The 24,696-nt window shown below is 43.5% G+C and overlaps 1 protein-coding gene across 1 annotated transcript in view; it reads left to right on the top strand.

Moving 5' to 3' along the window:
• Positions 1-24,696, top strand: part of PDIA5 (protein disulfide isomerase family A member 5) — a 90,653-nt gene that overhangs the window by 30,407 nt on the left and 35,550 nt on the right. The window contains exons 7-11 of the mRNA XM_072341820.1: positions 704-764; positions 8,386-8,453; positions 12,212-12,303; positions 12,407-12,478; positions 17,263-17,399. Of these exons, the coding sequence (XP_072197921.1) occupies positions 704-764; positions 8,386-8,453; positions 12,212-12,303; positions 12,407-12,478; positions 17,263-17,399 (430 nt within the window). The remainder of the gene's footprint in view (positions 1-703; positions 765-8,385; positions 8,454-12,211; positions 12,304-12,406; positions 12,479-17,262; positions 17,400-24,696) is intronic.

Raw genomic sequence — 24,696 nt, 5'->3', positions numbered from 1 at the left:
TGCCACCACAGAGTTATCCGTGATATTCTCTCTAATGTAATCAGCTTGGTCTTTTGTATTAGTTTTCTAGTCTATTGATTTTTAAAACTTTAATTGATTGGGCTCTAGCTGGTATTTTGTAAAGGGCCTTTTCAATTTTCTAGCCTTCATTTTTTAATATTAGAAACAGTTATTTTGACATTCTGTTTTTGTAGGAAGATTAATTTTTAATGTTCACCTTCTGTACTCTATTATAAGTCTTCCAAGGGTTGTGTTCAATTTGAAAACTTGATCTGTTTTTGTTTGTTTTTTTTTCCTACCATGCTGGTAGTAAAAAATCTACTATTATGGCCTATTCTATTTCATAGTGTGGAAATGAAAGCCTTGTTTATTACCGAGTCCAACTTATTGAATTACAATATGTTTTTTTGGTTATGTTGCAGATTCTGAGTTGAGAACTGCCCAAACAGTCCAACTTTCACATCTTGACACCAAAAATGCTGGTCTTGGCTATTTAGTGAAATCTGAGTCTATAAGAAGTTCTGTCATCTCCTTTCAACTTAAATTTGAGCAGGCAGAAGAAGCTTGAGTCTTGTTTGTTTGAAAGGATGACCTCTTCATTTCCCCCAAATAAAAGAGCCTAAATTCTACTAATATATTGACTTCTCAAGAAAAGTGTACTTTTATGTAGGCCTGTACTTACTTGATTTGGTTCACTCACTAGGAATTACGAAGGCTTCTGAAGAAAGAAGATAAACCCCTTCTGATGATGTTCTATGCCCCATGTAAGTAATGCAGCACATCTTGCTGTCATCTTCACTGAGAAATGTTCAAGTCTGACTGGAAACCTCGCTTGTGTTTCACTGACACCATCTTATACTGTCATTATCATTGAAATCCATGTGGTGTTTGCCCACTTGTATTCAGTTTTCCCCTCATTGTTCATCTGATGCATCCCAAACTGTCAGTGTTTTCTTCCTTTATCTCAGTCTTGTGATGAGCATCTAGTTTATGTGATTTTTTTTTACTTGTTGTGCTTCCTAAATATTGCACGTGCTTTTTACTTTTCCACTTTGGGCTTTAGCATAAAACAAGCAGTTACACACAAGCAAAAGCTCTCTAGAGGAGCCCCTGGAATCGAAAGGAGCTCTATTTGTTCTCAGTAACTGCAGGCAGAGGGAACAATCAGGAGCAGAAATACTTCTTCTGTGCTATTCTGGAGATGCTCTGGATGTTTCATTTGTTACCAGCAGGCGTACTGTGGTTTTATTGGTGGGGTGGCAGGAAGGAAAGAGAAGAACTCATTGGGTTTACTTTTTCTTTTGTGACATTGTAATTCTATGATTCTATGATTGTCATTGCGCTGCTCTGAGCTTGTCATTGCATTGGCTGCTTGTTCAGCTCTTGCAGATTTACAGCTGGTGACAGGTGTGTGAGAAGCTTTCCAGCTCTTTAAAACACAATACTGCTGTGCTGGAGCTGTTGCTCAGCTGGAAAGCAGGGCAACCATGAGAAAGGAGGGAATGTGTGCCTTAAACTGGAAAAGCCTCCCAGCACTGTCCTGATCATGAAATTGATGCAAGGCATTGCTAGCATTTCATTAGTTGTTTTTCTTCTAAAATGAGCACCCCGTGACAGCAGTATCAAGTGTTTGAGTGTGTTTTCTCTGGTAATTATTGCCTGAAACACCATCACTACCCTGTTTTAGTCTCCTCAGAGTACCGCCAAGATGGCCAGAATGGCCCAAGACTTAGCATGGTGCATCAGTAGGAGGGTGTTTTTCCTTTAATTAAATTAGCAGCAGCACGGGTCCTTCACGCTCCGCAGCACACCCACAGCCTGCCATGGCCAAGTCAGCAGGGGGCCACGGGCCCGCTCTGCCTGCGCATAGAATCATAGAATTATCCAGGTTGGAAAAGACCTTGAAGATCATCAAGTCCAACCGCAGCCTAACCAGTACCCCATCTCTAAGAAAAAAAAAAACAAAAAAAAAAAAAAAACAAAAAACCAACCTCTGCTAAATCATATCCCTGAGTACCACATCCAAACGGCTCTTAAACACATCCAGGGATGGCGATTCAACCACCTCCCTGGGGAGCCCATTCCAGTACCTAACCACCCTTTCTGTAAAGAAGTTCTTCCTAATATCCAACCTAAACTTGCCCTGGCGCAACTTGAGGCCATTTCCCCTCGTCCTGTCACTTGTCACTAGTGAGAAGAGACCTGCCCCACTCTCACTGTAAGAACCTTTCAGGTACTGGAAGACGGCAATAAGGTCTCCCCTCAGTCTCCTCTTCCTCAGGCTAAACAGCCCCAGCTTCCTTAGCCTCTCCTCATAGGGCTGATTCTCCAAGCCCTTCACGAGCCTCGTTGCCCTTCTCTGGACCTGCTCCAGTACCTCCATATCTTTCTTGTGCTGAGGTGCCCAAAACTGCACACAGTACTCGAGGTGAGGCCTCACCAATGCCGAGTACAGGGGCAGGATGACTTCCTTAGTCCTGCTCAGCACACCATTCTTGATACAAGCCAGGATGCCGTTGGCCTTCTTGGCCACCCGGGCACACTGTCGGCTCATGTTCAGCCGTGCATCAATCAGTACCCCCAGGTCCATTTCCTCCACACAGTCCTCCAGCCACTCCGCCCCAAGCCTATAGCGCTGCCTGGGGTTGTTGTGGCCGAAGTGCAGGACTCGGCATTTGGTCTTGTTAAACCTCATTCCATTGGCTTCAGCCCAGCTCTCCAGCCTGTCCAGATCCCTCTGTAGGGCCTCGCTACCCCCAGGCAGATCCACACTCCCAGCCAATTTAGTGTCATCTGCGAACTTACTGAGAGCACACTCAATGCCCCCATCGAGGTCATCAATAAAGATGTTGAAGAGGACAGGCCCCAGCACCGACCCCTGGGGAACACCACTTGTGACCGGTCGCCAGCTGGATTTAACTCCATTTACCACCACTCTCTGAGCCCGGCCCTCCAGCCAGCTCCTTACCCAGCCGAGAGTGTACCCATCCAAGCCACGGGCTGCCAGCTTCTGCAGGAGAATAGCATGGGAGACACTGTCGAAGGCTTTACTGAAGTCCAGGTAGACCACATCAACAGCCTTTCCCTCATCCAGCAGATGGGTCACTAGATCATAGAAGGAGATCAGGTTGGTCAAACAGGACCTGCCCTTCATGAACCCATGCTGGCTAGGCCTGATCCCCCGGTCATCCCGCACATGCCGCGTGATCTCCCTCAAGACTATCTGTTCCATAACCTTCCCTGGAACCGAGGTCAGGCTAACAGGCCTGTAGTTCCCTGGATCCTCCTTACAACCCTTCTTGTAAATGGGAGTCACGTCAGCAAGCCTCCAGTCTTCTGGGACCTCACCAGTCAACAAGGAGAGCTGGTAGATGATGGAAAGCGGCTCGGCTACCACCTCTGCCAGTTCCCTCAGCACTCTCGGGTGGATCTCATCCGGCCCCATGGACTTGTGGCAGTCCAGCTGGAATAGTAAGTCTCTGACCGTTTCTTCCAGAATCACAGGGGGGCTAGCGTGCTCCCCAGCCGAGACTACCAGGTCAGAGAGAGGAGTACCCTGAGGATAACTGGTCTGACCTTTAAAGACAGACGTAAAGAAGGCATTCAGAACCTCCGCCTTTTCCTTATCCTCAGTGGTCACATTCCCAGCCTCATCCAGTAAAGAGTGGATATTCTCCTTTGTCCTCCTCTTACTGTTAATGTACTTATAAAAGAGTTTGTTATTCCTTTTCACCCCGGCGGCCAGGTTAAATTCGAGCTGGGCTTTTGCCTTTCTGATTTCACTCCTACATATCCTAACGACTTCCTTGAATTCATTCTCAGTTGCCCGTCCCTCCTTCCACAGGCGGTAGATTTTCTTTTTCTCTCGGAGCCTCAAGAACAGCTCCCTCTTCATCCACCCCGGTCTTCTTCCCCGCCGGCTCATTTTGCAGCTCAGGGGGACCGCCTGCTCCTGCGCCCTTAGGACTTCCTTCTTGAAGAGCAACCAGCTCTCTTGGACCCCTTTGTTTGCTAAGACTGAATGCCAGGGGACTCCCCCTACTAGTCTCTTGAACAAATCAAAGTCCGCCCTCCGGAAGTCCAAGGTAGCAGTTCTATTATTCCCTCTCCAAGCTCCACTATGAATCAAGAAATGTATCATTTCATGGTCACTCTGCCCAAGGCAGCCCCCAACCTCCACATCTCCTACCAGACCATCCCTGTTCGTGAACAGCAGGTCTAGTGGGGCAGTTCCTCTCGTGGGCTCTCTTACCAGCTGCATCAGGAAGGCATCCTCTATGCACTCCAAAAACCTCCTAGATTGTTTCCTCTGTGCTGTGCTGTACTCCCAGCATATGTCGGGGAAGTTGAAGTCCCCCATGAGGACAAGGGCTGATGACCGTGCAGCTCGTGCCAGCTGCTCATAGAACACCTCATCTGTCTCTTCAACCTGGTTTGGCGGTCTATAACAGACGCCCACCAGGATATCTGCCTTGTCAGCCCTTCCTCTGATCTTAACCCATAGGGATTCAACCACATTGCCCCCAATCTCAAGCTCTTCAGCATGAAAGCATTCCCTAACATAGAGAGCCACACCGCCACCCCTCCTTCCTTGCCTGTCCCTCCTGAAGAGCTTGTAGCCATCCATTGCAGCACTCCAGCCATGGGAGCAATCCCACCATGTTTCTGTTATGGCAACTAGGTCATAGTTTGCCTGCCGCACAATGGCTTCCAACTCTTCTTGCTTGTTGCCCATGCTGCGTGCATTAGTGTAGACGCATCTCAGCTGAGCCCCTCGCCTCTCTCCTAATCCCAATACCACTTTCCCAGGCCGATCTCTGGCAGGCCTGGCTTTATCCCCTTCCCCCTTCCTATCTAGTTTAAAGCCCTCTCTACAAGTCCTGCCAGCTCCTGGGCAAGTATCCGTTTCCCTTTCAGAGACAAGCAATTCCCATCAGCCGACCTCAGGCCAGGTGCCGAGTAGACCGCCCCGTGATCAAAGAATCCAAAATTTTTGCGTTTGCACCAGCCTCTTAGCCATGTATTTACAAGGTGGCTTTTCCTGCTTATCTCTGTGTTAGTCCCTGCCACCAAGGGAATACTGGCAAACACTACTTGTATGCCCGCTCCATCAATTAACTTCCCCAGCCTCCTAAAATCATTTTTTATAATCCTCAGGCTATTATCAGCAATCCCATCGTTGCCAGCCTGAACTATCAATAAAGGATAATAGTCAGAGGGGCGGATAAGGCTGGGGAGTTTTCTAGATATATCCCTGACCCGGGCCGCAGGAAGGCAGCACACCTCCCTATGGGTAGGGTCAGGGCGACATATTGGACCCTCTGTTCCTCTGAGAAGAGAGTCGCCCACTACTATCACTCTCCTTTCTTTCTTGGAGGAGGCAGTTTTCAATCGTGGAGCCGTCTGCCTCACCTTGGGCAAGCTTGGTGGCAGCGCTCCCGTGTCACCATCACTCACCTCTCTCTCTGGTTTCAGTGCTTCATACTTGTTACAGAGAGGGACCAGGGGAACCGAGGTAGGTCGGGATGGGGGTCGCCTGCGACGCCGAGCTGATACCTGCTGCCATTCTTCCTCTCTTCTCAAGCTGTCACTCCCTACTTGACTACGGTGAGAGAGAGGTGCCATTTCTCCCAATACTCCCTCAGTCTGGGAAGTGCAATCTCTGTGCCTTTCTCGCAGAGAGTCACTCCACCAGTCAATCTCTCGCTCACATTCTCTGATGGTTCGCAGTCTATCTACCTCCTCCCTAAGCTCCACCACAAGGCTGAGCAGCTCATCTAGCTGCTCACACCTCACACAAGTCACATCCTTCCCATCCTCCCCTGGCAGCAGCAGGCTGAGGCACTCCTGGCAGCCAGAAACCTGAACTGCCACATTGTGGAACAGACCCTCTGTCTGAGTTGCCACAGTCTTTGCATGGGAAGCCCGTTTCCTGGTGAGAACCATGTTTGAAGTATTCGTGTCAGGGCCTGCTTGAAGCTGGTCTCTGAAGCATTGCCCCATGGCAAGCGCTGTGCTGCACAGCACAGGCACAGTTTACCTATATTGTGAATAAATGTTTTCCACAACCGAGTCTCTGCCTTAAATGTGCCTTATCTAGCCTTTGGTTCTCTTTGAACTGTTTCCCCAGAAACCCTCCTCCTTCCAGTTTCTGGTCTTTTGAAGTGGCAAAACACCTGCTAGTCTGCAGTGCTGTAATACCTTTGCTGCTTTCTGAACTGCTGTGAAGGAAGCCTACTTGTAAGGTTTTTTTCCCCCTCTGATTTCACGATTCTTAACTCCCTCATCTTTTATTTAATACACGAGACCTTCTGACTTGACTCTTATCCAGTTTTTCTTTCTTTACTCTTGCTCCACTTACTACAGACAGAATACATCCAGCAGTTGCATTAAAGCACTGGCTTTGGGGAGCTGGAGCTGTGGACTGCTGTCTTGTAGTGTTACTGTTTGTACCTAGCGGCGGCAGCAAATCCAGGCTGATTGCTAAAGGGAATTCTGCTTTTTCTTATGGGGTAAGCCAACAGGGTCTTTGGCAGGAGAGGACATCGGAGTCTTGGTCTGGGAAGACACAAGGAAGACAGCTGCCTCATTTTTCAGCTTCATTGCAAGCTTTGTTGGAAATCCATTTTGGCAGATTCATGGGAAATGGATTCTTTGATTACATGCTGGTGCGGAGGGAGATGAAAGTGACTGCAAACTTAAATGTAGTTTCTTTAATATTTCAGGAATGCTTGATCTGATTGAAACAAGGCGAGCCTTTTCCTCAGAAGATATTGTTACCTGCCATTTGAAGCCCATTCACTCTACTTTCGAACTTTAATATAAGTCAGACAGCACTAAATGTGAAAAATTAGGTACACTTATAGGCATTCAGATTTACTTAGAGCTAATTCTGCCAAAGAATAATCCTGCAAAAGACGGTCTGCATTTGGCAACGAAAATGAGCTATTCAAAATGTCATTGAAACCAAGACTTCAAAAATGGAGATGTTACCTAGTGGAAAAAGTAGTATGTGTTCAATTAAAAAAGCAGTCAAAAGCAAGCAAACGCTTTTCAATTGGAATGCAAGAAAAAATAACAGATGATAAATTAGTTTTTTCAGGTTACCCTTGAGGTATGCCTGCATGGCTATGTATGTGGCTTGTCAGAGTCCTGAACGGTATAATGTGAAAATGCATGGTCAGGACAGGTTGCTCTGAGGTAGGTTTGGGAGCAGGGAGCCTGAGGCAGCAGGAGCATGAGAGGAGGCTGGCACGTGCCTGAACTGCAGAGGGGAGCCCAGGAAGAGGTTCCCAAGGGAGAGAGAGATGTGTAGCTGGGGAAGTTTGTGGCCTGAGGCAGTTAAAGAAAGCAGAAACAGAGGATTCAGAAGATGGTATTAACAGCTCATAATTTAACAACCTCGTTGGCAACTGGAGCAGAGAGATCAAAGGTGAAAAGACCACAGAAATGAGCTCTTTCCTCTGATTAAAGGGTGTTCCTTCCAGGTGCACTGATGTGATCCTAAACCAGGGTTTGCAAAATCGTCCTTTATGGAAGTTATTTTCAAAACCATTCTTTCTTCACCAGAAAGAAAGAGTTGACAGCCCATGGCAGACCAAGAATCTCTACAATAAATGCCTGAAGAGCATGGCTGCAGCTTGCTTTGTTTCATGCTCTCTCCACTCCCTCAGTTCCCAGTGTGCATGTGCATATTTTACTTGGCAAGGGTGAAACCTGCTGCTTACAAGGTGATTTATTGCTAATCTGCTTAGCGCTCAAGAGCGTCATCAAAATGCTCTTAGTGTACTCCAGCTACACATGATAGTCTTCCTTCCTTGCTCGCCATTTCTCTTCGTCAGCACATAAAGTTCTTGCATCTTACAGGGGCTGTTGCTTCTCCCGAGTTATCATCATCTTTGTTAACAGAGCACAACTTAACTTTAAAGTCTGTTTAATGTGTTTATGAAGTGTCTTAAATCAGTTGGGAAGACTTTAAATTGAGGTGAATCTGAAGTATATCCCCATCCCCCTACTGATAAAAGACCAGTTCTGACTTTCCTGATCACTAGAGTGCCTGTTCAAAATGCATAAAGCTTTTCATTTGACTTGATGAGTAAAACATCTTTCATCCTGCATTCCAGTATGGTCTCAGCCTCGAGCCTGAAGAATGTAGATGGTGTTGCTCATTCCAAAACAGGGATGAGAAATGAGTAACGTGAAAAACTTTCATATGACATTATGAAAATCTAATCTAATAAGGATTTTAAATATATATGTGTGTGTGTGTATATATATATATGTAAAAAATGTGTAGTTTAATATGTTTTAGGATGTAGATCCTGTAGAAGAATCCGAATGGAATTGTTGACATATTACTTACATAATTTCTTCTTTCTTAATCAGGGTGTGGAGTCTGTAAGAGAATGATGCCATCTTTTCAGCAGGCAGCCACAGAACTGAAGGGAAAATATGTAAGTGAGAAGATAAATTCTATATGAAATACAAAAACTCCTTTTATAGATACTTTTTTTGAGCATTTAAAACTGCAAATATTGATTGAAGTGGGGAATTTTTAATTGGCCCAAAGCAAAGCCAGAGATGAACAATGTTGTTCCAGATCCATTCAGGATTCTCTCTTGTGTTTTTTTTAATTTATATTAAAACTTTGAAGCATGAGATGTTAACTCACTTGCCATTTATATCTGGTATGGATTCTGCCAGGGAAAAATGGATTCTGACACTGTGTAGTTGATCTGGCTTCTAACTGGTGAGTCTGTGGGCTTCATCAGCTTGTTTTGGTAAGGATAAGTAAATGTTTGCCATATTGGATTTGATTAGGTTTTTGGCCTGGTGGACTCAAGGATGGATGTCATTATAGTAATAATTAATCAATTTGTTCAGTGGAGAGTCAGTGTCATGGGATGGGTGTTACCCTTTGTTAGCTTGATTGTTCTCCTAGCAAGTGAGCTTAAGCATTAATGAATCTTAGTTTTGCTATAGCTTTCTTAACAAAGTTAGCATTTATATTGGGCTGAAATGGAAACAAAATTTGATTCTAATAAAATCATTTTACAGCAATCACGATAACTTAGTTACCTGTTTGTACTAATAAGGCATATTGAGCGCTGAGCAAGTTGAGAATGCTTGTCAAGATCTCATGCTTTGTGCATGTTTTGTGTAATACTCATAATACTGAAGTGGCACAGAAATGAGCTTATAGTAAGTTCCATAGGTTGAGCTGGATCTGGTCTGATCCTACCCATTGAACCAGTCACTGTAAGAGTTTTCATGTTTACTCAGGAGGGGCAGCATATGATGGGGAAGAAATGAAGCACCACAGTGCATTGCTAGAGAGGCTCAGGTCAGCGCATCTCATAAGCACTGAGAGTGCTCACGCTTCTCCCAGCTGGTTGTTTTTCAAGTGTTTTCTTTAAATCCTTGCTTGCTTAGGGCTAAAAGCAGTGGGAGTTGTTCAGATTTATTTAGGATATATTTTCTAGGATGCTTCCATCCAACCAGGCAGCGTTCAGATTCCCTCTCATCTTGGAGAGGAGGGTGTGCTGCTTACTGTGGAAGGGTGCTCCCATCCTGCATAGCAGGTCCATCGTGAGGTGTGGGAGGACAGGAATTAGGAGTATAAACACCTACACAGAGAATGTCGGAAAGAAGGCATGCTACAAAAAACTGTGTCTTTCTGCAGTTATCCTTTGCCTTGTCCACATATCAATCTGTATTTATTAAATGCAGACCAGAGAATTTTAACTCCAGATCTCTTCTATTTTTTTTTTTCTTCCTCTCTTGGAAATAGTTTCTATAGCTCTGGGCTAATCCTGCCCAGCTCAGGGATGCTGCACAGGTCAGAGGTGCTTTTGGTTTTCAAGTGATTTTAGTGCAGGATCAGGGAAAAGCCTGGTTATGCCTTTGCCACCAGTGTCTTTCACAAGTATGGGTTCATCTGAATCTGATCTAATTAGCTTCTTGAGTGGGATGTGTACATAGTTTGTCACTTCTAAATCCTGCTGTGCTGTAGCCATTGTAAGTTGTCGGTGCATTGCCTGAAAGTGGTGTTGACATCCAGATCTGTTGTTGTTTGGAAGTTTATGATTGGTTTGGATAGAATGAAGTTTTGGCCTTTTAATCAGACCTGTCATTAGCTGTCAGAATGTGCGAGGCTTAAAAGTGATTGTTATCACTAGATAGCAGGAAAATGAAATACTGTGTTATTTATTTCCAAGGTCCTAAAAATGAAAAAGTGAACCGCATCTGCTGTTGGTCGTTATATTCTTTTGAGACTAGGCCTTTTATGTTCCAGTACTTCTGCTAAAAGGAGGGCCGGATGGCGCGTTCAGTATTATGTTTAGAGTTTGCAATTTCTTTCTGCACCAGAAAAGAGTAGCTCAAATTGAGATGAAAATGGCTTATTTTATCCTCAGCACAAAAGGTTCCCATGATTTGTGGCAGGTGGGCTCTGGTGAGTGTGTGTCACTGGTGCACTGTGGCCCAAATGCAGGGAGGAACTGGTGGTTAGCAAAGAACTTCACTTTGTCTGTTTAATTTCTGTTGACTTCATGGGTTCTCCAGAGGGCTTTACCCAGTAAAAGAGATGGTTGAGTGCGTACTTAAGTGCTTTCCTCTGGTTCTTGTCTTTTTTTGGTAAAAACTAGAGACTTTAGAAGCTCCTACCCTTATATCAGAAGTCAAAGGTAGCCTTTGTTTAATATGTCCATTAAACGTGGCTCTAGGAAGGCTTCAAGTGGTGGTGTGAGAGACCAAATCTGAAACTACCCTTTTGAAAGGAGATTAAGCAAAGTGTGGATGTTGCAGGAGAACGGGAATAGTCAGAATCCTGTAAGACATGACCAGCTACGGATTGAGATTAGAGATAGCTTCCTTGGAAACAGATAAAGTGTTGAAATATGTCAAATGTCACTGAAGAATGAAAGGAATAAATTGATCTCATGTTTGCTATGGACATTGCAAGAGCTAATAAACTTCAATTACAGTTAGGGTCTTTCACGTGTTTACTAAAAGCAAATTAGCTAAACATCTAAGCAGGAGAAATTTAAATGTAGAGGGAGGATTCAGAATTTGGATAGAAAGTGTGCTCATGGCTTCTGCTGGACTTGGCGGTACATAATTATGTGATTATAGACCAGGTAAAGCAGTAACTTTTGTCATTAAAAATTAATCCCGTTGTAATGGGCTTCTGTTCAGTTATGCTTCCAATGATATATGATCACCAGTATGAATCCTGGTTCTTGCTGCTTATCAGTGACCAGTCTGGCTGGACACAGTTCAGTTGATCCTGTTGAATTTTCCTGTCCTCAGGAGGTGGTGCACAGGATGAAGGAAATAGAGAATTGATTCTTGGTATCTTAAATGAATTAAGGCAATCTGGTTTATAGAATTACATGGAAAACTCAAAGAGACTGGACCAGCTGGAATAGATCTTATTTCTGTACTCCTCTCAGTTAGATTTCTTTTTACCTTTCTCAGGATAGGTGAGAGAAAATAGTACCTTCTTCTGACTTTCCATCACACGCTTGGAAAAGGTTGACCTTCAAACAGGGGTTGTGTTCTTATAGATTTATTTCATGCTGGCTCTGAGCACATTTGGTTGGTCTATGCAGTTTGCCGCATCAGGAACCTGGTATTAAATTCTGATGTGGTATTTCAGCTGGAAGGAGAAAATCCTGTTTTTGGAGGGGGAGGGGGAGTTTGGATTAAAACTCTACTGCCTGAAATGATTTAAGCTGTCAGTGCCATTAAAGCTAAGCTAATCTTGAGGTTGTATCTCAGCAACTGGCTGGAAGTTTGGCTGCAAAACAACCTCAGTGTGAAACTCACACCAATGGGAAATCAGAGCAGGAGAGGGAAAAGATCTAGTTAGAGTTGCAGCTTAAAATACAAATACACAGGGAGAGCACAAGTAGTGAGATTGAGAGCATTTCCTTTTGGTGATTCTGGTAGCAGGCGAATAGAAGGAAATGGAGATTCTGCAAGAGAAATGGGTAGTTGACAAGCTGAATGGTGTGTGTTTTCTATGGACTAGGCTTAAATATTTCTCTGTCTTCCCTTGGTCAAAATTGCTTCATTGCCTTTATGAAGTTCCTCTTCTTTCATAACCAATATGAATGAAATCAGAATCTGCCTAGAGCTTGCTTGTTTTTGCTTCATGATGTTACTACCGCATTATAGGAATCAATATAATTGTATTCTGTTTTTTCAGGTTCTTGCAGGAATGAACATTTACGCTGCTGAATTTGAAAGGATAAAGGAAGAATACAATGTCCGTGGATATCCTACAATCTGCTATTTTGAGTCAGTTATATTTTGCTACTCTTTTGGAAATCATACACTCAACTATAATTGCATGTTCTTATCTTCAAGGCAAGGACTAAACCTTGTTTTGTTGCTTTAATAGGAAAGGAAAGTTCCTGTTCCACTTTGAGAACTATGGTGCTACTGCGGCAGATATAGCAGAGTGGCTGAAAAAGTAAGGCACTGAACTTCATGCACTCCAACTTTTATGTACTTTTCATTATTTACAGAATGTAATGGTTTGGGATCAGCCATCTCTCCCTCATTCCCTCTGCTCAAAAGAGCAAACAAAACTACCCTGCTGAGACTGGCTAAACTAGCACGGAGAGATTGCCTAATGTTTGTTTTTCAGCTTGCATGCCTTGCTTTTTACAATTGCATTTCATCTATAATAGGAGACTGACTGTGGACCAAAATCAATGCAAATTCACAGATCTTGTCTTTGTTAGAAATGCCGACTTAAATTTCCAGTGATCTTGGGAGCCTGAACTTAATGTCTCATAAAAGGTCTGACTTTAGTTGTTTATAAAAAATGTATGTGCCAAGTGTGCAGTTTCTTCAGCCTTCAGATGGAGCTTTTAGAGTACCTCGCAGAAACAAGCAGCAGATCAAGGCACCCTGAATCACGAGTCATTTCACAAAGTTTGTGTTTCCTGTCGTGACTTGAGCAACGTTGAAAGCATCTTCTTCTGCCTAAAGGCAGCTATTTGCAGTTGTAAATATTCGGGGGGCTGAATGAGCATGTGGGAATAGAATTTGAGAGAGGGAGACAGAACAAGTGTGTTTATGTATGCCTTTTTCTAAGTAGTTGGTGTTCAGATGGTGCAAATCAGCACATCATTGAAGCTGGTGGAGCAGCTGGAAGGAGCTGAGTTCATCTAGTGGTAGACAGCTGCCCTTAGCAGTGAGCTTCAGCTTTCTGGCTTTGTAGAATTACGGAGGTTCTCCCTTGTTCCTTGCTTAATTTTAACAGCATTTTCTTGGCTGCTAGTACAAGAAGCGAAAATGCAGAGAGTGTTGCAAACCATCATGATAATATAGCTTGAGAAAACTGGCTTATGATAACATGTTTTACTGCACCAGTGAGATTGTGCTGGGGATGTATGAGTAGTTCTGGGTAGCCCAGGGACTTCAGCAGTGGTAGGCTTGTTTGGGATTGGGGATCCACAAATGTGGTGACAGCTGCATTCCTGTTAGCATCAGGATGTTCAGTCATTGAAGGGAAGCATTGCCCTGTGGATGATAGATTTAGCTGCAGTCTTTAAGCTACTTGTAGTTCATTCAGTCTTCAGATATAAATGACCAGGATGGCAACTTTAGCAGTGCTGAGGAGATGCCCATGGGGCAGGGATGTGACTTCATCACCTGTACTGTATTATGCTTTTTAGTTCTGTGAGGCTGTGATTATCTCTTGGCTACCACATGTGAAACATTAGATGTTTGGGGTGGGTTTTTTCCCCTGTCTGCATAATATTCAGATAATCTGTGTAATATGAAGTGCTTTTCTATTGGTGTTGTGACAGCAAGTGAACACAGCAAAAGCAAAGCAGAACAGCTGCAAGCTCTTTCCAATGATAATCTCTGCTAACAAGCCACTGTGGGCTTTGGCTGATATTCCAGCAGTCCAGAACTAAAGACAGCTGTTTGTCCTCACTTAGCGTTCAGTGCATGCTTATTAGTTTCCCCAAAGATGATCTGAGCAGTAGCCTTCTTGCCCCTGTTTTGTATAATGAATGCAACTTTTAAGGGAGCTACACTGGGAAATTGTGTATACTTAAATTTTGTTAGTAGTTAATGTTGTAATTAAAACTGTATGCAGGGTAAATCTGCTACGTGCATAATACTATATTACTCTTGGGAATCCACAGTATAACTATTCAAGTGGAATGGCAAGGGCTTTAGAAAAGCCAAAGATTGTGATTAGGTAGCTGCAGAAGGCATATACTTTGTATGTCAAAATAGTGTAATACTAAAATTCTCACCAGATACCTCAGGCTAGAATTTAATGTCATCACAGTACTGATGTCTTGAGCAGTCTCTTCACTTCTGAGTTAGGAATGCCAGCTCTCTTTTCTGAGAACACAACTAAGGCAAAAGGAGCAGAGGGTTGTATGCACAGCCACGCAACAAGACCAAACCCAGAATCTAATATGTAGTCTCCAAGCTCCCTGGCTGTCAGGTGTAGTTTTGGGTTTCCCATGCTGTGTCGCTTTGGATGATGCTCAAGTGGTGACGTTGGAGCACAGAGACTGCTGCCAAGATGAAGCTGCTGTGACCTCAGGAAGAGGCTCTGGTAGGGAGCTGCTGGCCAGTTAAGCAGGTGTGCTGAGCAGCAGGAGCACAGTGCTGCCAGAGTGTCCATGGCAAGGAAAACCAACTTGTGTTCATACTGTGCATGCAGGTGCCCTTATCCAAAAGGGAATCCAGCAGACACTGCTGTGTGAGATGACCTATTTTCTGTGGACATTAGTTACACACTGTGGAAGAGAGGCTGTTTTTTTCCTTCTGTCTCCCCTTTGTTTTGCCCTGTAAGCATTAAGGGTTAAACGCTGAAATCTGTGCTGATTTGGAGCATAGGGCCGTGGAGTGTAACAACAAAGGTTAGAATTGTTTAAGCTGTACAAAGGATGCTTTTCATGCTCTCTCAGAGCGAGAGCTCTACCAGTTTGAAGGGCCCTGGCACCTTTTTTCTTATTTTGAAGGTACTTCCTTAAGTTGAAGTGTCCTAATGCATCAGCCCAGAGGTCCTTAACTCCTCTTAATCTTCCTAATAGGCACAGACTGTTATCTTGTGGAGTTTCAGATGTTCTTATAAGGCACGGAGAGAAACCATCACACTCTCTTACTCCAACACAGCATTATTAATATGAGATGCTATCTTGTACATACCACAATTCTTTTTTTAATCTGTCTTATATCACTGCATCAATTTGGATGGTAGTAAAGCCAGACAACTTCTCACTGCCTTCAATAACTGCTTAGTTTTCTTGCTGTTTTTATGGACTTCTCCTGGGTCTTTCCTTAGCACTAACTACTCAATTAAATCAGGAACTTGTCCTCTGTACTTAATTCAATTAGCTCTTGATAACTCTTCCAGACTTCTGTCATCCTATTTTTGGACTTCAGGCGTTGGATGTGCCTTCTCTCAGTTTTAAATGACATTTTAGATTTTGCTTGTTGTCTCCTCCAGGCCTTGAGGTGCTTCTTAGCAGCTCCTGCGTAGGCTTATTAGCATGCACAGCATTTTAAATTGGTCCATTTGAATAAACATCCTGTGCCCTGCTTTACTGATTCCTTAGTGAAATAGGTCACGCCAGGCCCTTCTGAACATAGCTCTTGTGGTGCTTTGTGGCCGTTGTGTCCATGTTCATCATACTCAGCCAACCCAAACCAACTCCCTTTCCAAATAAATTGTGTCATGGTATTTTCTGGAAGCCTTCATTTTTCTACCTGTGGATTATTTCTGTCTCTTAGAGGCTTAGCAACAAGTGCAGTGATGCTCTAGTAAGCTTTGTGACACAGCCCCTTACTCATCACAACCCTACCTGTGCTGTGGCCATTTCTGTTACGAGCTCTTGTGGATGGAAACCTACTTCTTTTTCTCTTTGGGCTGCTTGGCCACCTTTGACGTTTGTTTCTCGGTTTGTTGATCCTACAGGCAGCATCAGAGATGTGCAGTTTTGCCTGCGTTGCTTAATATTCTTGGATCAGACATACTGCTTACATCAACATCACTTGCCATCTGAATTTGTGTATCTCTCTACTGCTTTTTTTTAATCAAACTAGGCTTTCAGCCTGGTAATGAGCAAGGCAGAATAAACGAGTTATCATCCGTTTGCCACTCCTTGTTCCAGACAGATAATGTAATAATTCATTCTAATCAAAAATAGTAAATGTGTTTTCACAAGGAATGGGGCCACATCCAGAGCTGTACTTTGCCAAAGAATTTGGGGAATTTTGTGGGATATTTGGAACTCATTACTGTACCTGGCAAGGATAAAGTAGCTTCAAAGTTTGGCTCCAAATGTTCCCGTGCTTGGGTGTACTCTATGTGAACACTGCTTAAATAAATAAAATGTCAGTTCACACAGTTTAGTTCACATCTGCCAGATTCTCTTAATAACGTACCTTGATAACAAGAAAAAAGGAATTGTTCAGTGGACTGATGAGCAACTTGACTGGTCCAGAGGATCTGAGGTTCAGTTTCCAGATTTACCAGCGTGTCTTTGAGCGGTCTCCCTGGCTGCCAGCCATCAAAGATGGTTAAGCTCATGCACAATCACAGGGGAGTCAGTGCAACGTGTCACTTATCTCTTAGATTAAGCATGCAATCTGAGTAGCTTTGCTGAATTAGACCTGTGAAGGCACTGTCAGGAGAGGACATAACGGTGCTTCCTCAGGTCACGGGGTTGTTCAGGGTAAAACCATGAGTTCTTGGGTTAATTCCCTAGTGAATGCTGCACATGGTTCCAGCATTGCAGCTCCTCCTTTCTCTGCTGGCCCTGGTTGTGCTGTTGGTATTCAAGGTGACTGATTTGATTAGCTGTTTCTGCACACTGCTTTTCTCTTTCATTTGCAGTGGCTCCTGTGAACTGCTAAGTGTGAGTGCTGTGAGAAAGGGAGCCTCCTGCTGAGAAGGCTGAAAGAGTAATAGAAAAACGCATCTGATTTTTATAATGTAATAACCAAGCAATCTGGTTATCTCTTCATTCTGTCCCCGTCCATTTCTGATCTGTCCTTCGGAGATGCTTGTGGAGTTTTTCCTCTCTCCTTCAATTCTATCTGAGTTTCAGCATTTATCGCTTCTGAGTGGGAGCACTTATGGAAGCTGCTCAGTAGGGTTAACGTGTCAGACCTCTATGACCATTTGCACAAGGGTAGTTCCTTGCAGTCCGACTTGCTAAAATTCCTACTTAGCACCAACAAGCTGCTTTTCAGCTGTGTCTGTTTGTCTTGTAGCCCGCAGGCACCTCAGCCACAGGCTCCGGAGATTCCCTGGGCAGATGAGGAAAATGTAGTTTATCACCTGACCGATGAGGACTTCGACAAGTTTATAAAAGATCATTCATCTGTCCTAGTGATGTTCCATGCACCATGTGAGTTTGCCTTTTCTATTCTGTACTCTGATCCAAATGCTTGCAAACAAAATCAATGATAATTTGTTGCGTAGGTTTCACAGAGCCGTAAAATCAAAGTCCAGGCATTTCTTGTTTGTTGCGATTCTCAAGTGCACAAGGCCTGACGTGTTTGTGAAGTTGCTGATTTCAAGTCTAGGGCAGATATGTGCTGCTGGAAGAGGTACTTTGTAGGCTGAGTCTATCATAATTCAAGAGTGTCATAAAGCTGAAATAGTCAGAGGAATCATCATTTTGTAAGATTATCCCTTTTTCTTTTTATCCCTGATTTTTAGCTTGTCTTCTGTGTTACTTGCTTTTAAGGCAGAGTTCTGGTTGTTTGAGCTACTTGAGATCTGTGAGCTCCTAAGTCCTTGTTTGCAGCCGCAGTTCATTCTCTGGTAATGTAGAGGGTGATGGTCACTGCGTGTTGTGCTGAAGTACACCGATAAGTTATTTAAATTCAGAAAGTCTTTTGAAAACTGATGCCGAGCTGGCAGTGATCTTAATGGCTGTTTGGCTGAGAATAGATGAGGCTAATTTTCTGGTGCAAAATGCAGCAGGTTGCCCTAACGTACTGCCCTCCAAGCTTTTCCAGCCACACTGCTCTCCTGTATCATGTATCCTATGGTTTGATGTGAAGGATTGCGTTAATCTGTTTGCTAATGATGCAACTTGCTACATAGCTGGTTCTACCGGTTCTTTGTATCTTTAGTTGAAAGTTCAGGCTCAGATCTGCTGTGCTGGATGGTACATGACTTCTGTCTCCTCTGGCTGCTGGTGCTGCCAGTTGCACTTGGGTGAGGTGGTCATTTTTTTGGGCACCAACTGGAAGGTTATTGCTCTGGAGGTGGGCTGCGTGCTCACAGCCAGGCAACCAAGGGTCCTGGCACAGAGGCTGAGATCCTGCTTCCCTTCAAGTCAGCAGGAGTTAGCACCTGAATGTCTCTTTTGAAGGTCTGCTCATAAGACTCATTTGGAAAACACAGCATAACGAATTTCCTCTGCCTGATGAAATGTCTGTCGGTTTGATCCACGGAAGCAGGTGACTGCTGTTTTGTCGCAGTGTTCGTTGGATTGTTTGTAATAATGAAGGCAGGTCTGGAGATTAATGCCCGCTCTGAAAACCAAAGCACAAGCAGCAGAACTGATGAGGCGTGCTCTGCTTGGGGGTTCCCCTTCATTACCCAAATCCTTCCTTCCCTCAACTTCTGCACACCCCAGTGTGCAAGAGACAGTGCCGGCTGCTGCTCCTCTGGGCTGGCAGAGCAGCAGCTGCCAGGCAGGAATGTAATGGCTGAGCTTCCCTTCTTTCACTCTGTGCACAAGGATAAGGGTCCTCTCTGTTTAGCCCCAGATTTTTATGAGGATTTATTAGTGTTTGAAAGCATTGTTGTTTTTTTCAGTTTGTAAAGTGGCAAAGGAGTCCAATAATCTATTTAGGAGAAGGCAGAGAGGAGAAAAGAAGTCGAAAGTTGGTCCTGTAAAACCTTATTCCTTTAGGAAGTCAGATTAAAAATAAATGAATACCTGCAGCTATGATCTAATTTTGTAGTAAATTCAAGTTAGTTCTCAATCCAATCAGGGCTCTGCTCAGTTTTTATGTTTATTTTGCTAATATCCTCTGTAGCACACACACACACAATGCAGTTTTAGGGATGATGTGACCCATTTGGGGAGGAGGAGCACTTCCAGCTGAGTGTTCTTTGCTAAGGTGCAGCAGTACTTTGGCAAGCTCTGTATTAAATGCTGAGCAGGGCTGTTGCAGTCTCCTGATAACGTGTTCCAGCTGCTCAGAATTGAGCTAAAAAATGGTACTTACCAGAAAACTCAATTTTAAATGAAACTTGAATATTTAGGGCATAAATAACTCAGTATGTTTTATTTTCGTTGAAGTGGTAGTGGTGTGCCTACGTGCAGGATCCACCTTGTAAGTGTGTAAATGGTCTGTGTTTGGAACAGCCCTCGTGGGCAACCTCAGCAGAGGGTGCAAGGCCTACAAACGAATTAATAACAGACAGCCATCGTAAATAGTTATTATCGTGGTTTATTGTGATTAAAAAGCTTCTCCTTATACATGTGGACTTTTTCAACATACTATAAATCCCGTGTTTGTGAGAAGCTCTTTATTAGAGGCAGAATTATTTCAGTGATGCTTTAATTACAATTTCATAGTCAGGTGGCCAGCACGTTAATGCGCTGTAGTGTTAAAAGGTGTGTGGGAAAATGGAAGCTGGAAGTGCTGAAGGTGTGCTTGAACCAAATGTATTTATAGTAAATAGCTGTGAACTGCAGAATTAGATGCTGTGATGAATGTGGCCAATTGGGTCTCCATGCCTGTGGCTACTAATGATCACCCTTGAGGACCACGCTATAATGATTCACAATCAATTATGCTCGGTAGCCCAATTAGAAGTGTTGCAGCGTTATGTGAAGTGTTGGCCTAGCGTGTAACCAAGCTCAGCTAGAGCAGCTATCTGCGAGTTCAACGTAGCAGGAATGTTTGCGGAATGCAGCTTGCACCTCTTGCACTCAGAGGCCTTACACCTTTCCTGCAGTGATGTAGCACAGCCACCAACCAGATGTGCTTCTTTGGGTAGATGCTGCTAGCCCTGAGAATCATGGGTAAGTGCAGGTGGGATGAGTTTGTCCTTTCATTGTGCAGGTCACTGGGGGCACAGGAGGACTTTAAACCTTCTGAAACTTCTTTGTATAGATTTTAAGACTATGTTCGGCACAGCTGAGCATTTAGCAAAGGTCAGCAGCAACTCAAGCAGCCAAGCTTCTGAAGGCACTCTTCCTCAGTTGCTTTGGAAGGGCAGGCAAGCATTGTGTTCCTTCCACCTTGAGAATTATGTTGAAATTTTATAAATGCTGGTAGTAAGCACGTGGTTATCCTGGGTACATCCAGACAACCTGAGAGTTCATTCAGTGTTGCTGCTGATGTCATGCATGACTGTTGATGAAGGTGACTGATCTTGCAGACATCCCAAGTGGGTCTTCTGTGTTGCTATTGTTCATAGAAGAAAACTGGGTTACGAACTGCAATCTGTGATGTAGCACTCTGCAGATGGAGAGCAAATAACTGGCCCCTTGCCCTGGAGGTTTTGGAATTGTGGCTTGGATTGGCCACATTCAGTAGTAACTGTTCTAAAAGAAGATGTGTCACACCAAACAAAGGTGTGCTACAGCTGTACAACAGCATCAATGAAAGTAGCTCATCACAGCTTTCTGGTAGCAGTGAAAATAAGATCTCCATGTCTGTCTGTGCCTCTTGATATCTGTGCTGTATGCTGATCAACTTATTTAGATGCCTGAGACGACAGCTGGGTGCTGAGTGTCTCCAAATTTAAGCTATGCTGCCAGTCAAATGTTTCTGAATCTTTAGTGACACAGGGACTCACTGGGACTTAAAACGTTCCTGAACCACTTGAGTACAAAAGAGCCCTGTTTATTTTCAGTTGTCCCTGTCAAACTGCTGAGTCAGATGTTATTTTAAAAATAACACTGCCCAAAATATTTGCCAAGTTAGTGCAGCTTGCAGTCTCTCAGACTGGCTTTTGTCAAGTAAAAGAAAAATAATAATAATTTCCTGCTCCATAATTTTTCCATCTTTGTACCCCAAACCAAGATCTGAATCTTGCACAAAATAACCCCAACCAAGTTGCTTATAAGTTGATTCAAATGCTACTGAAAGGTGTTTGAAGTTTTGTATTTTAAATTAAAGTCAGTTCAGCAGTGGGTTCTAAAAGTGTTTGCTCTTCATGCTGCAGAGTTACTTTTCATTGTGTTTTGTTAGCACAAATGACCACTAACATTTTAAAGCGTGCGTGTTCAGGATACCTTCTGTGGAACCATATCCTGATGTCACCACGAGCTGCAGCCTCCCTGGGGGCGTTCAGAGAGTGCAGATCCCAGTAGCCTTCAGGTCTTGTTGTTGGGTGAGGGTTGGCAGCCTCCTATAGTTGCTCCTACTTCCCTCTCACGTGCTATTTTCCATAACATCTGCGGTCTGATGCTGGTGCCAGTAAAGGAAAGGAGAGAAGGCAGTTTGGCCCTACTGTGAGTATACATTGACATTTTCAAGAATTAAACTCTTACAGTATTTTTCCTGCAGTATTTCATCCTTATATAGGAGTTGAAATTCATGTTAAGCCTGTCTTTCACCCAGTCTTCCTTATAGGGTGACTACTTAGGCGCTATGTAAGTTATAGCTGCAGAGCGTAAGGTTAGGAAAAACATGGCTGGTGGGATATTGGAGCTGTTGCTGTTTTCTTTCCTTGATAAGGAAGGCAGGCAAAGAACACACAGCTTATTTTTAATTTGCTCCTTGATTTGTTCTTGGAAACCGCTTTGGAGATGCAACCATGGCATTACCTCTTATTGCTCCCTTCTAGTAGAAGGGAGGGAAGAATAAATCTTGATAAAAAGCATTATAGTTTTGATGTGTTGTTGAAATGTCTGAGAAATTCCTTTCCTGTCCTTAGATATTTTCAGTCCTTTTGTAAACCGGCCTGATAAATTACAGAGTTAGTGTTCTCCAAAGCCAACTATTCAGCTGTGCCTGTTTTTAATTGTGCTGGGAGCTGTTTTATCAATTTAGATTTGGAAAAACAACACTTCACACCCTCCTTCCCTTCCCTCCTCCTTCCCATACATTAAACTTCAAGGTTTTAAGCTACTTTGGGGACTCATTACTAAGGATGCCAACCAATTAGCCCAGTGCAAGATGAAGGCCTCCAGCTTCAAACCAAACAGCGGACTTGGATCTCTCCCTTATGGAGCACTGTTGTTGGTGTCAGTGGGTGTGGGCTTCTTTCTTCCTGCTGCGTGTGGTGAGATTAGGACATGGGAGTCTATTGCTCATTTTATATTTAAAGTAAAGCAAAACCAGAACGTGCACACAAAATCAAGCTTGCTTTTCTTAAAACTTAGTTTCACAACTACAAATAAGTCACCCTTTTAGACCCCCACTGGTTCCATATGAAAGGTCTCCATGAAAGCAGGCTACCACTGCAGCTAGTGCTAATTGGTGCAACTATTGGTGCAGCCTCAGCAGCAAGACCGCAAGTTGAAAAGGCTGAGGAATTAATTTATTGTGTAGCCTGAAAAAAAGAATTAAAAATAAAGCTCTTCCAGCACAGGTCAGCAGCAGCATAGCATTGGCAGCTTGTAATAGGTAAGTAACTGTGATCTTTTCAAATTTTTCCATGCTAATTCATAATTCAAAGATGTTTATTTTTCTGAATGTAAACCATTGCAGTTGTACCGATAGAGGGTTAAAGGCATGTGGGTTATCCAAATAACAGCACTGAATGTGGAACAGAGGGGAATATATTCTATTTTTCTATTTAACCTGGCCTTATCTGACATAGGAGTGACTACTAAGCCAAAATGTTGGCAGTTTCCATTGGTTAGATTCATAGGTGGTTTCCCATGAGTAGTGAAAGTAGGGTCTACATCGGTATCTCTCCACACCTGTGCTGTTGTTTCCAGGTCTGTAGCTATGAATACCGCTTTGTGTGACAGAGGCTCGTTATGCAGCAGAAGCTGAGGAGACCATATCCAGCTGATAAAGCTGTGCTTGTCCGTGGGATCATCCAGAAGATGACCTGTGTGTGTTGAGATGTGTGCTGTGGGCTTGCTCCTGCTCCTCCTAGAGGAAATACTCTCCTTGTTCTTACAGTAGTTAGAAAAAGCTTCAGACAGGACAGTCTTTGTGGTGGACCATTAGTTGGTCATAGCTGTGTTCGGTTTGGTGGTGAAGCAGCACAGATGTCAGGGTGGGCTGGAAGGAGGTTGAGTGCAGTAGTCCCTGGAAGGTGGAATTGTTGTGCTGGGGCACTGGGATGATGAATGTTGGTCTTGTGAAAGTCTAGATGCTGAGGTGAAGAGATCATCTTCAGTTTCAGTGTAATGTTTCCTGACTCCTTGCATCCTGTAGGTGTTACCTTTTAATGCTGCCTTAATGCATTTTTAATGGCGTATATAATGAACATGTTCCCTGGGTAAGTGTAAATTATGCCAACTTTTTGTTCACTGCTTAGCTGGCAGGCTCCCTTAACTGTTACATTCTTCATAGAAAAGAGGTAAATCTGTGGCTCCTGAATCTGCTTCCATTGAAGTGATCAACTTCTGCATGTTGTTGGTTTCAGAATGTTGAGGACTGGGGCACTCAGACCAGCTTCATCAATGTTTAAAACATACAAGCCTGCAGTAGGATGGTGCTTGATGTGTGGTGCTTCTGTATATGTGAATATCACCAAAAGAAATCTTCGGGAGTGCAAGTAGTTCAGTGCAGCGACCTGCCTCATTAAAGTAATTACAGCAATGATTTTCGGTGCAGATTTTAGGAGCACACTTAAACATGAGTTCTTGAAAATGCAGCAAATTGATGAAATGAAGAACCTGACATGGATTATTTTTCTTAATGACCATCCCACCTACATTTCTTGGGGTTTAAACATAAAAAATCAATACGACTTTTAGTGGCACTTAATATGAATAGGAGTACGGAGAATATAAAAACCCTAGTATCTAGGTTGTGCAGTAAAACTTGATAGGATATCTAATGAAAAGGGCGAGGATGGTAATGACAGACTGCATTCTCTTCTGTGTCAGTCTTTTGATACTGCTGCATGCTGTTTGTATGAGGACATTCTTTTTGAAGCAGTTTGTGTTCTTTGAGCAGGGTAAAGTCATAAAGAGGATGATCCAGCGATAGAAAATGATAGCCTTGGCCTGGAGATGTGAAAGTTTGGTTCCTTGCCTTGCTTTGATTTGTACAATTGTGACCCACATTGCTAAACATTTGTGTCTGATACGGAGCAATTCGTTTCTCTGTTAAGGAAGACATTTATGAAGGCTATTCCAATCAAGGAAAGATCTTCCTGTAAACATGTGTCAGGTGGTGTGAAGGGAACATTTAGTTTCTTTGGGGATTTGCTGCCCCATTTCCCTCCCTTCTGCAGCCTTCCTTCTCTCCTAAAGAAGTTCTTACGGTTTAAGTGGGGCTGGGTGTTTCATCCTGTTCTCTCCTTCTCTGGGAGCATTACTTGTCAGTGACCTTTTAAAAGGCTTTAGTAATTTCAGCTGGTCCTTTTGACCAGTGAAGGTCGTTTTTTATGTGTGGATTGGATGACTATCCTGCAAACTTGACCATAGCACGCTCATAAGCTGTCAGTGCTCTTACATTAAGTTCTAATAGGAGTGAGGCATAATTTATTTTTATAGGTTTACTTTGTTTGCCTTTAATGACCAGTTAACGGTAAGAATTAGT

The sequence above is a fragment of the Excalfactoria chinensis genome, chromosome 7, assembly GCF_039878825.1.
Source record: "Excalfactoria chinensis isolate bCotChi1 chromosome 7, bCotChi1.hap2, whole genome shotgun sequence".
Lineage (NCBI taxonomy): Eukaryota > Metazoa > Chordata > Aves > Galliformes > Phasianidae > Excalfactoria > Excalfactoria chinensis.
Note: the sequence above shows the minus strand (reverse complement) of the source record. Positions and strands in the feature narration are given on the sequence as shown.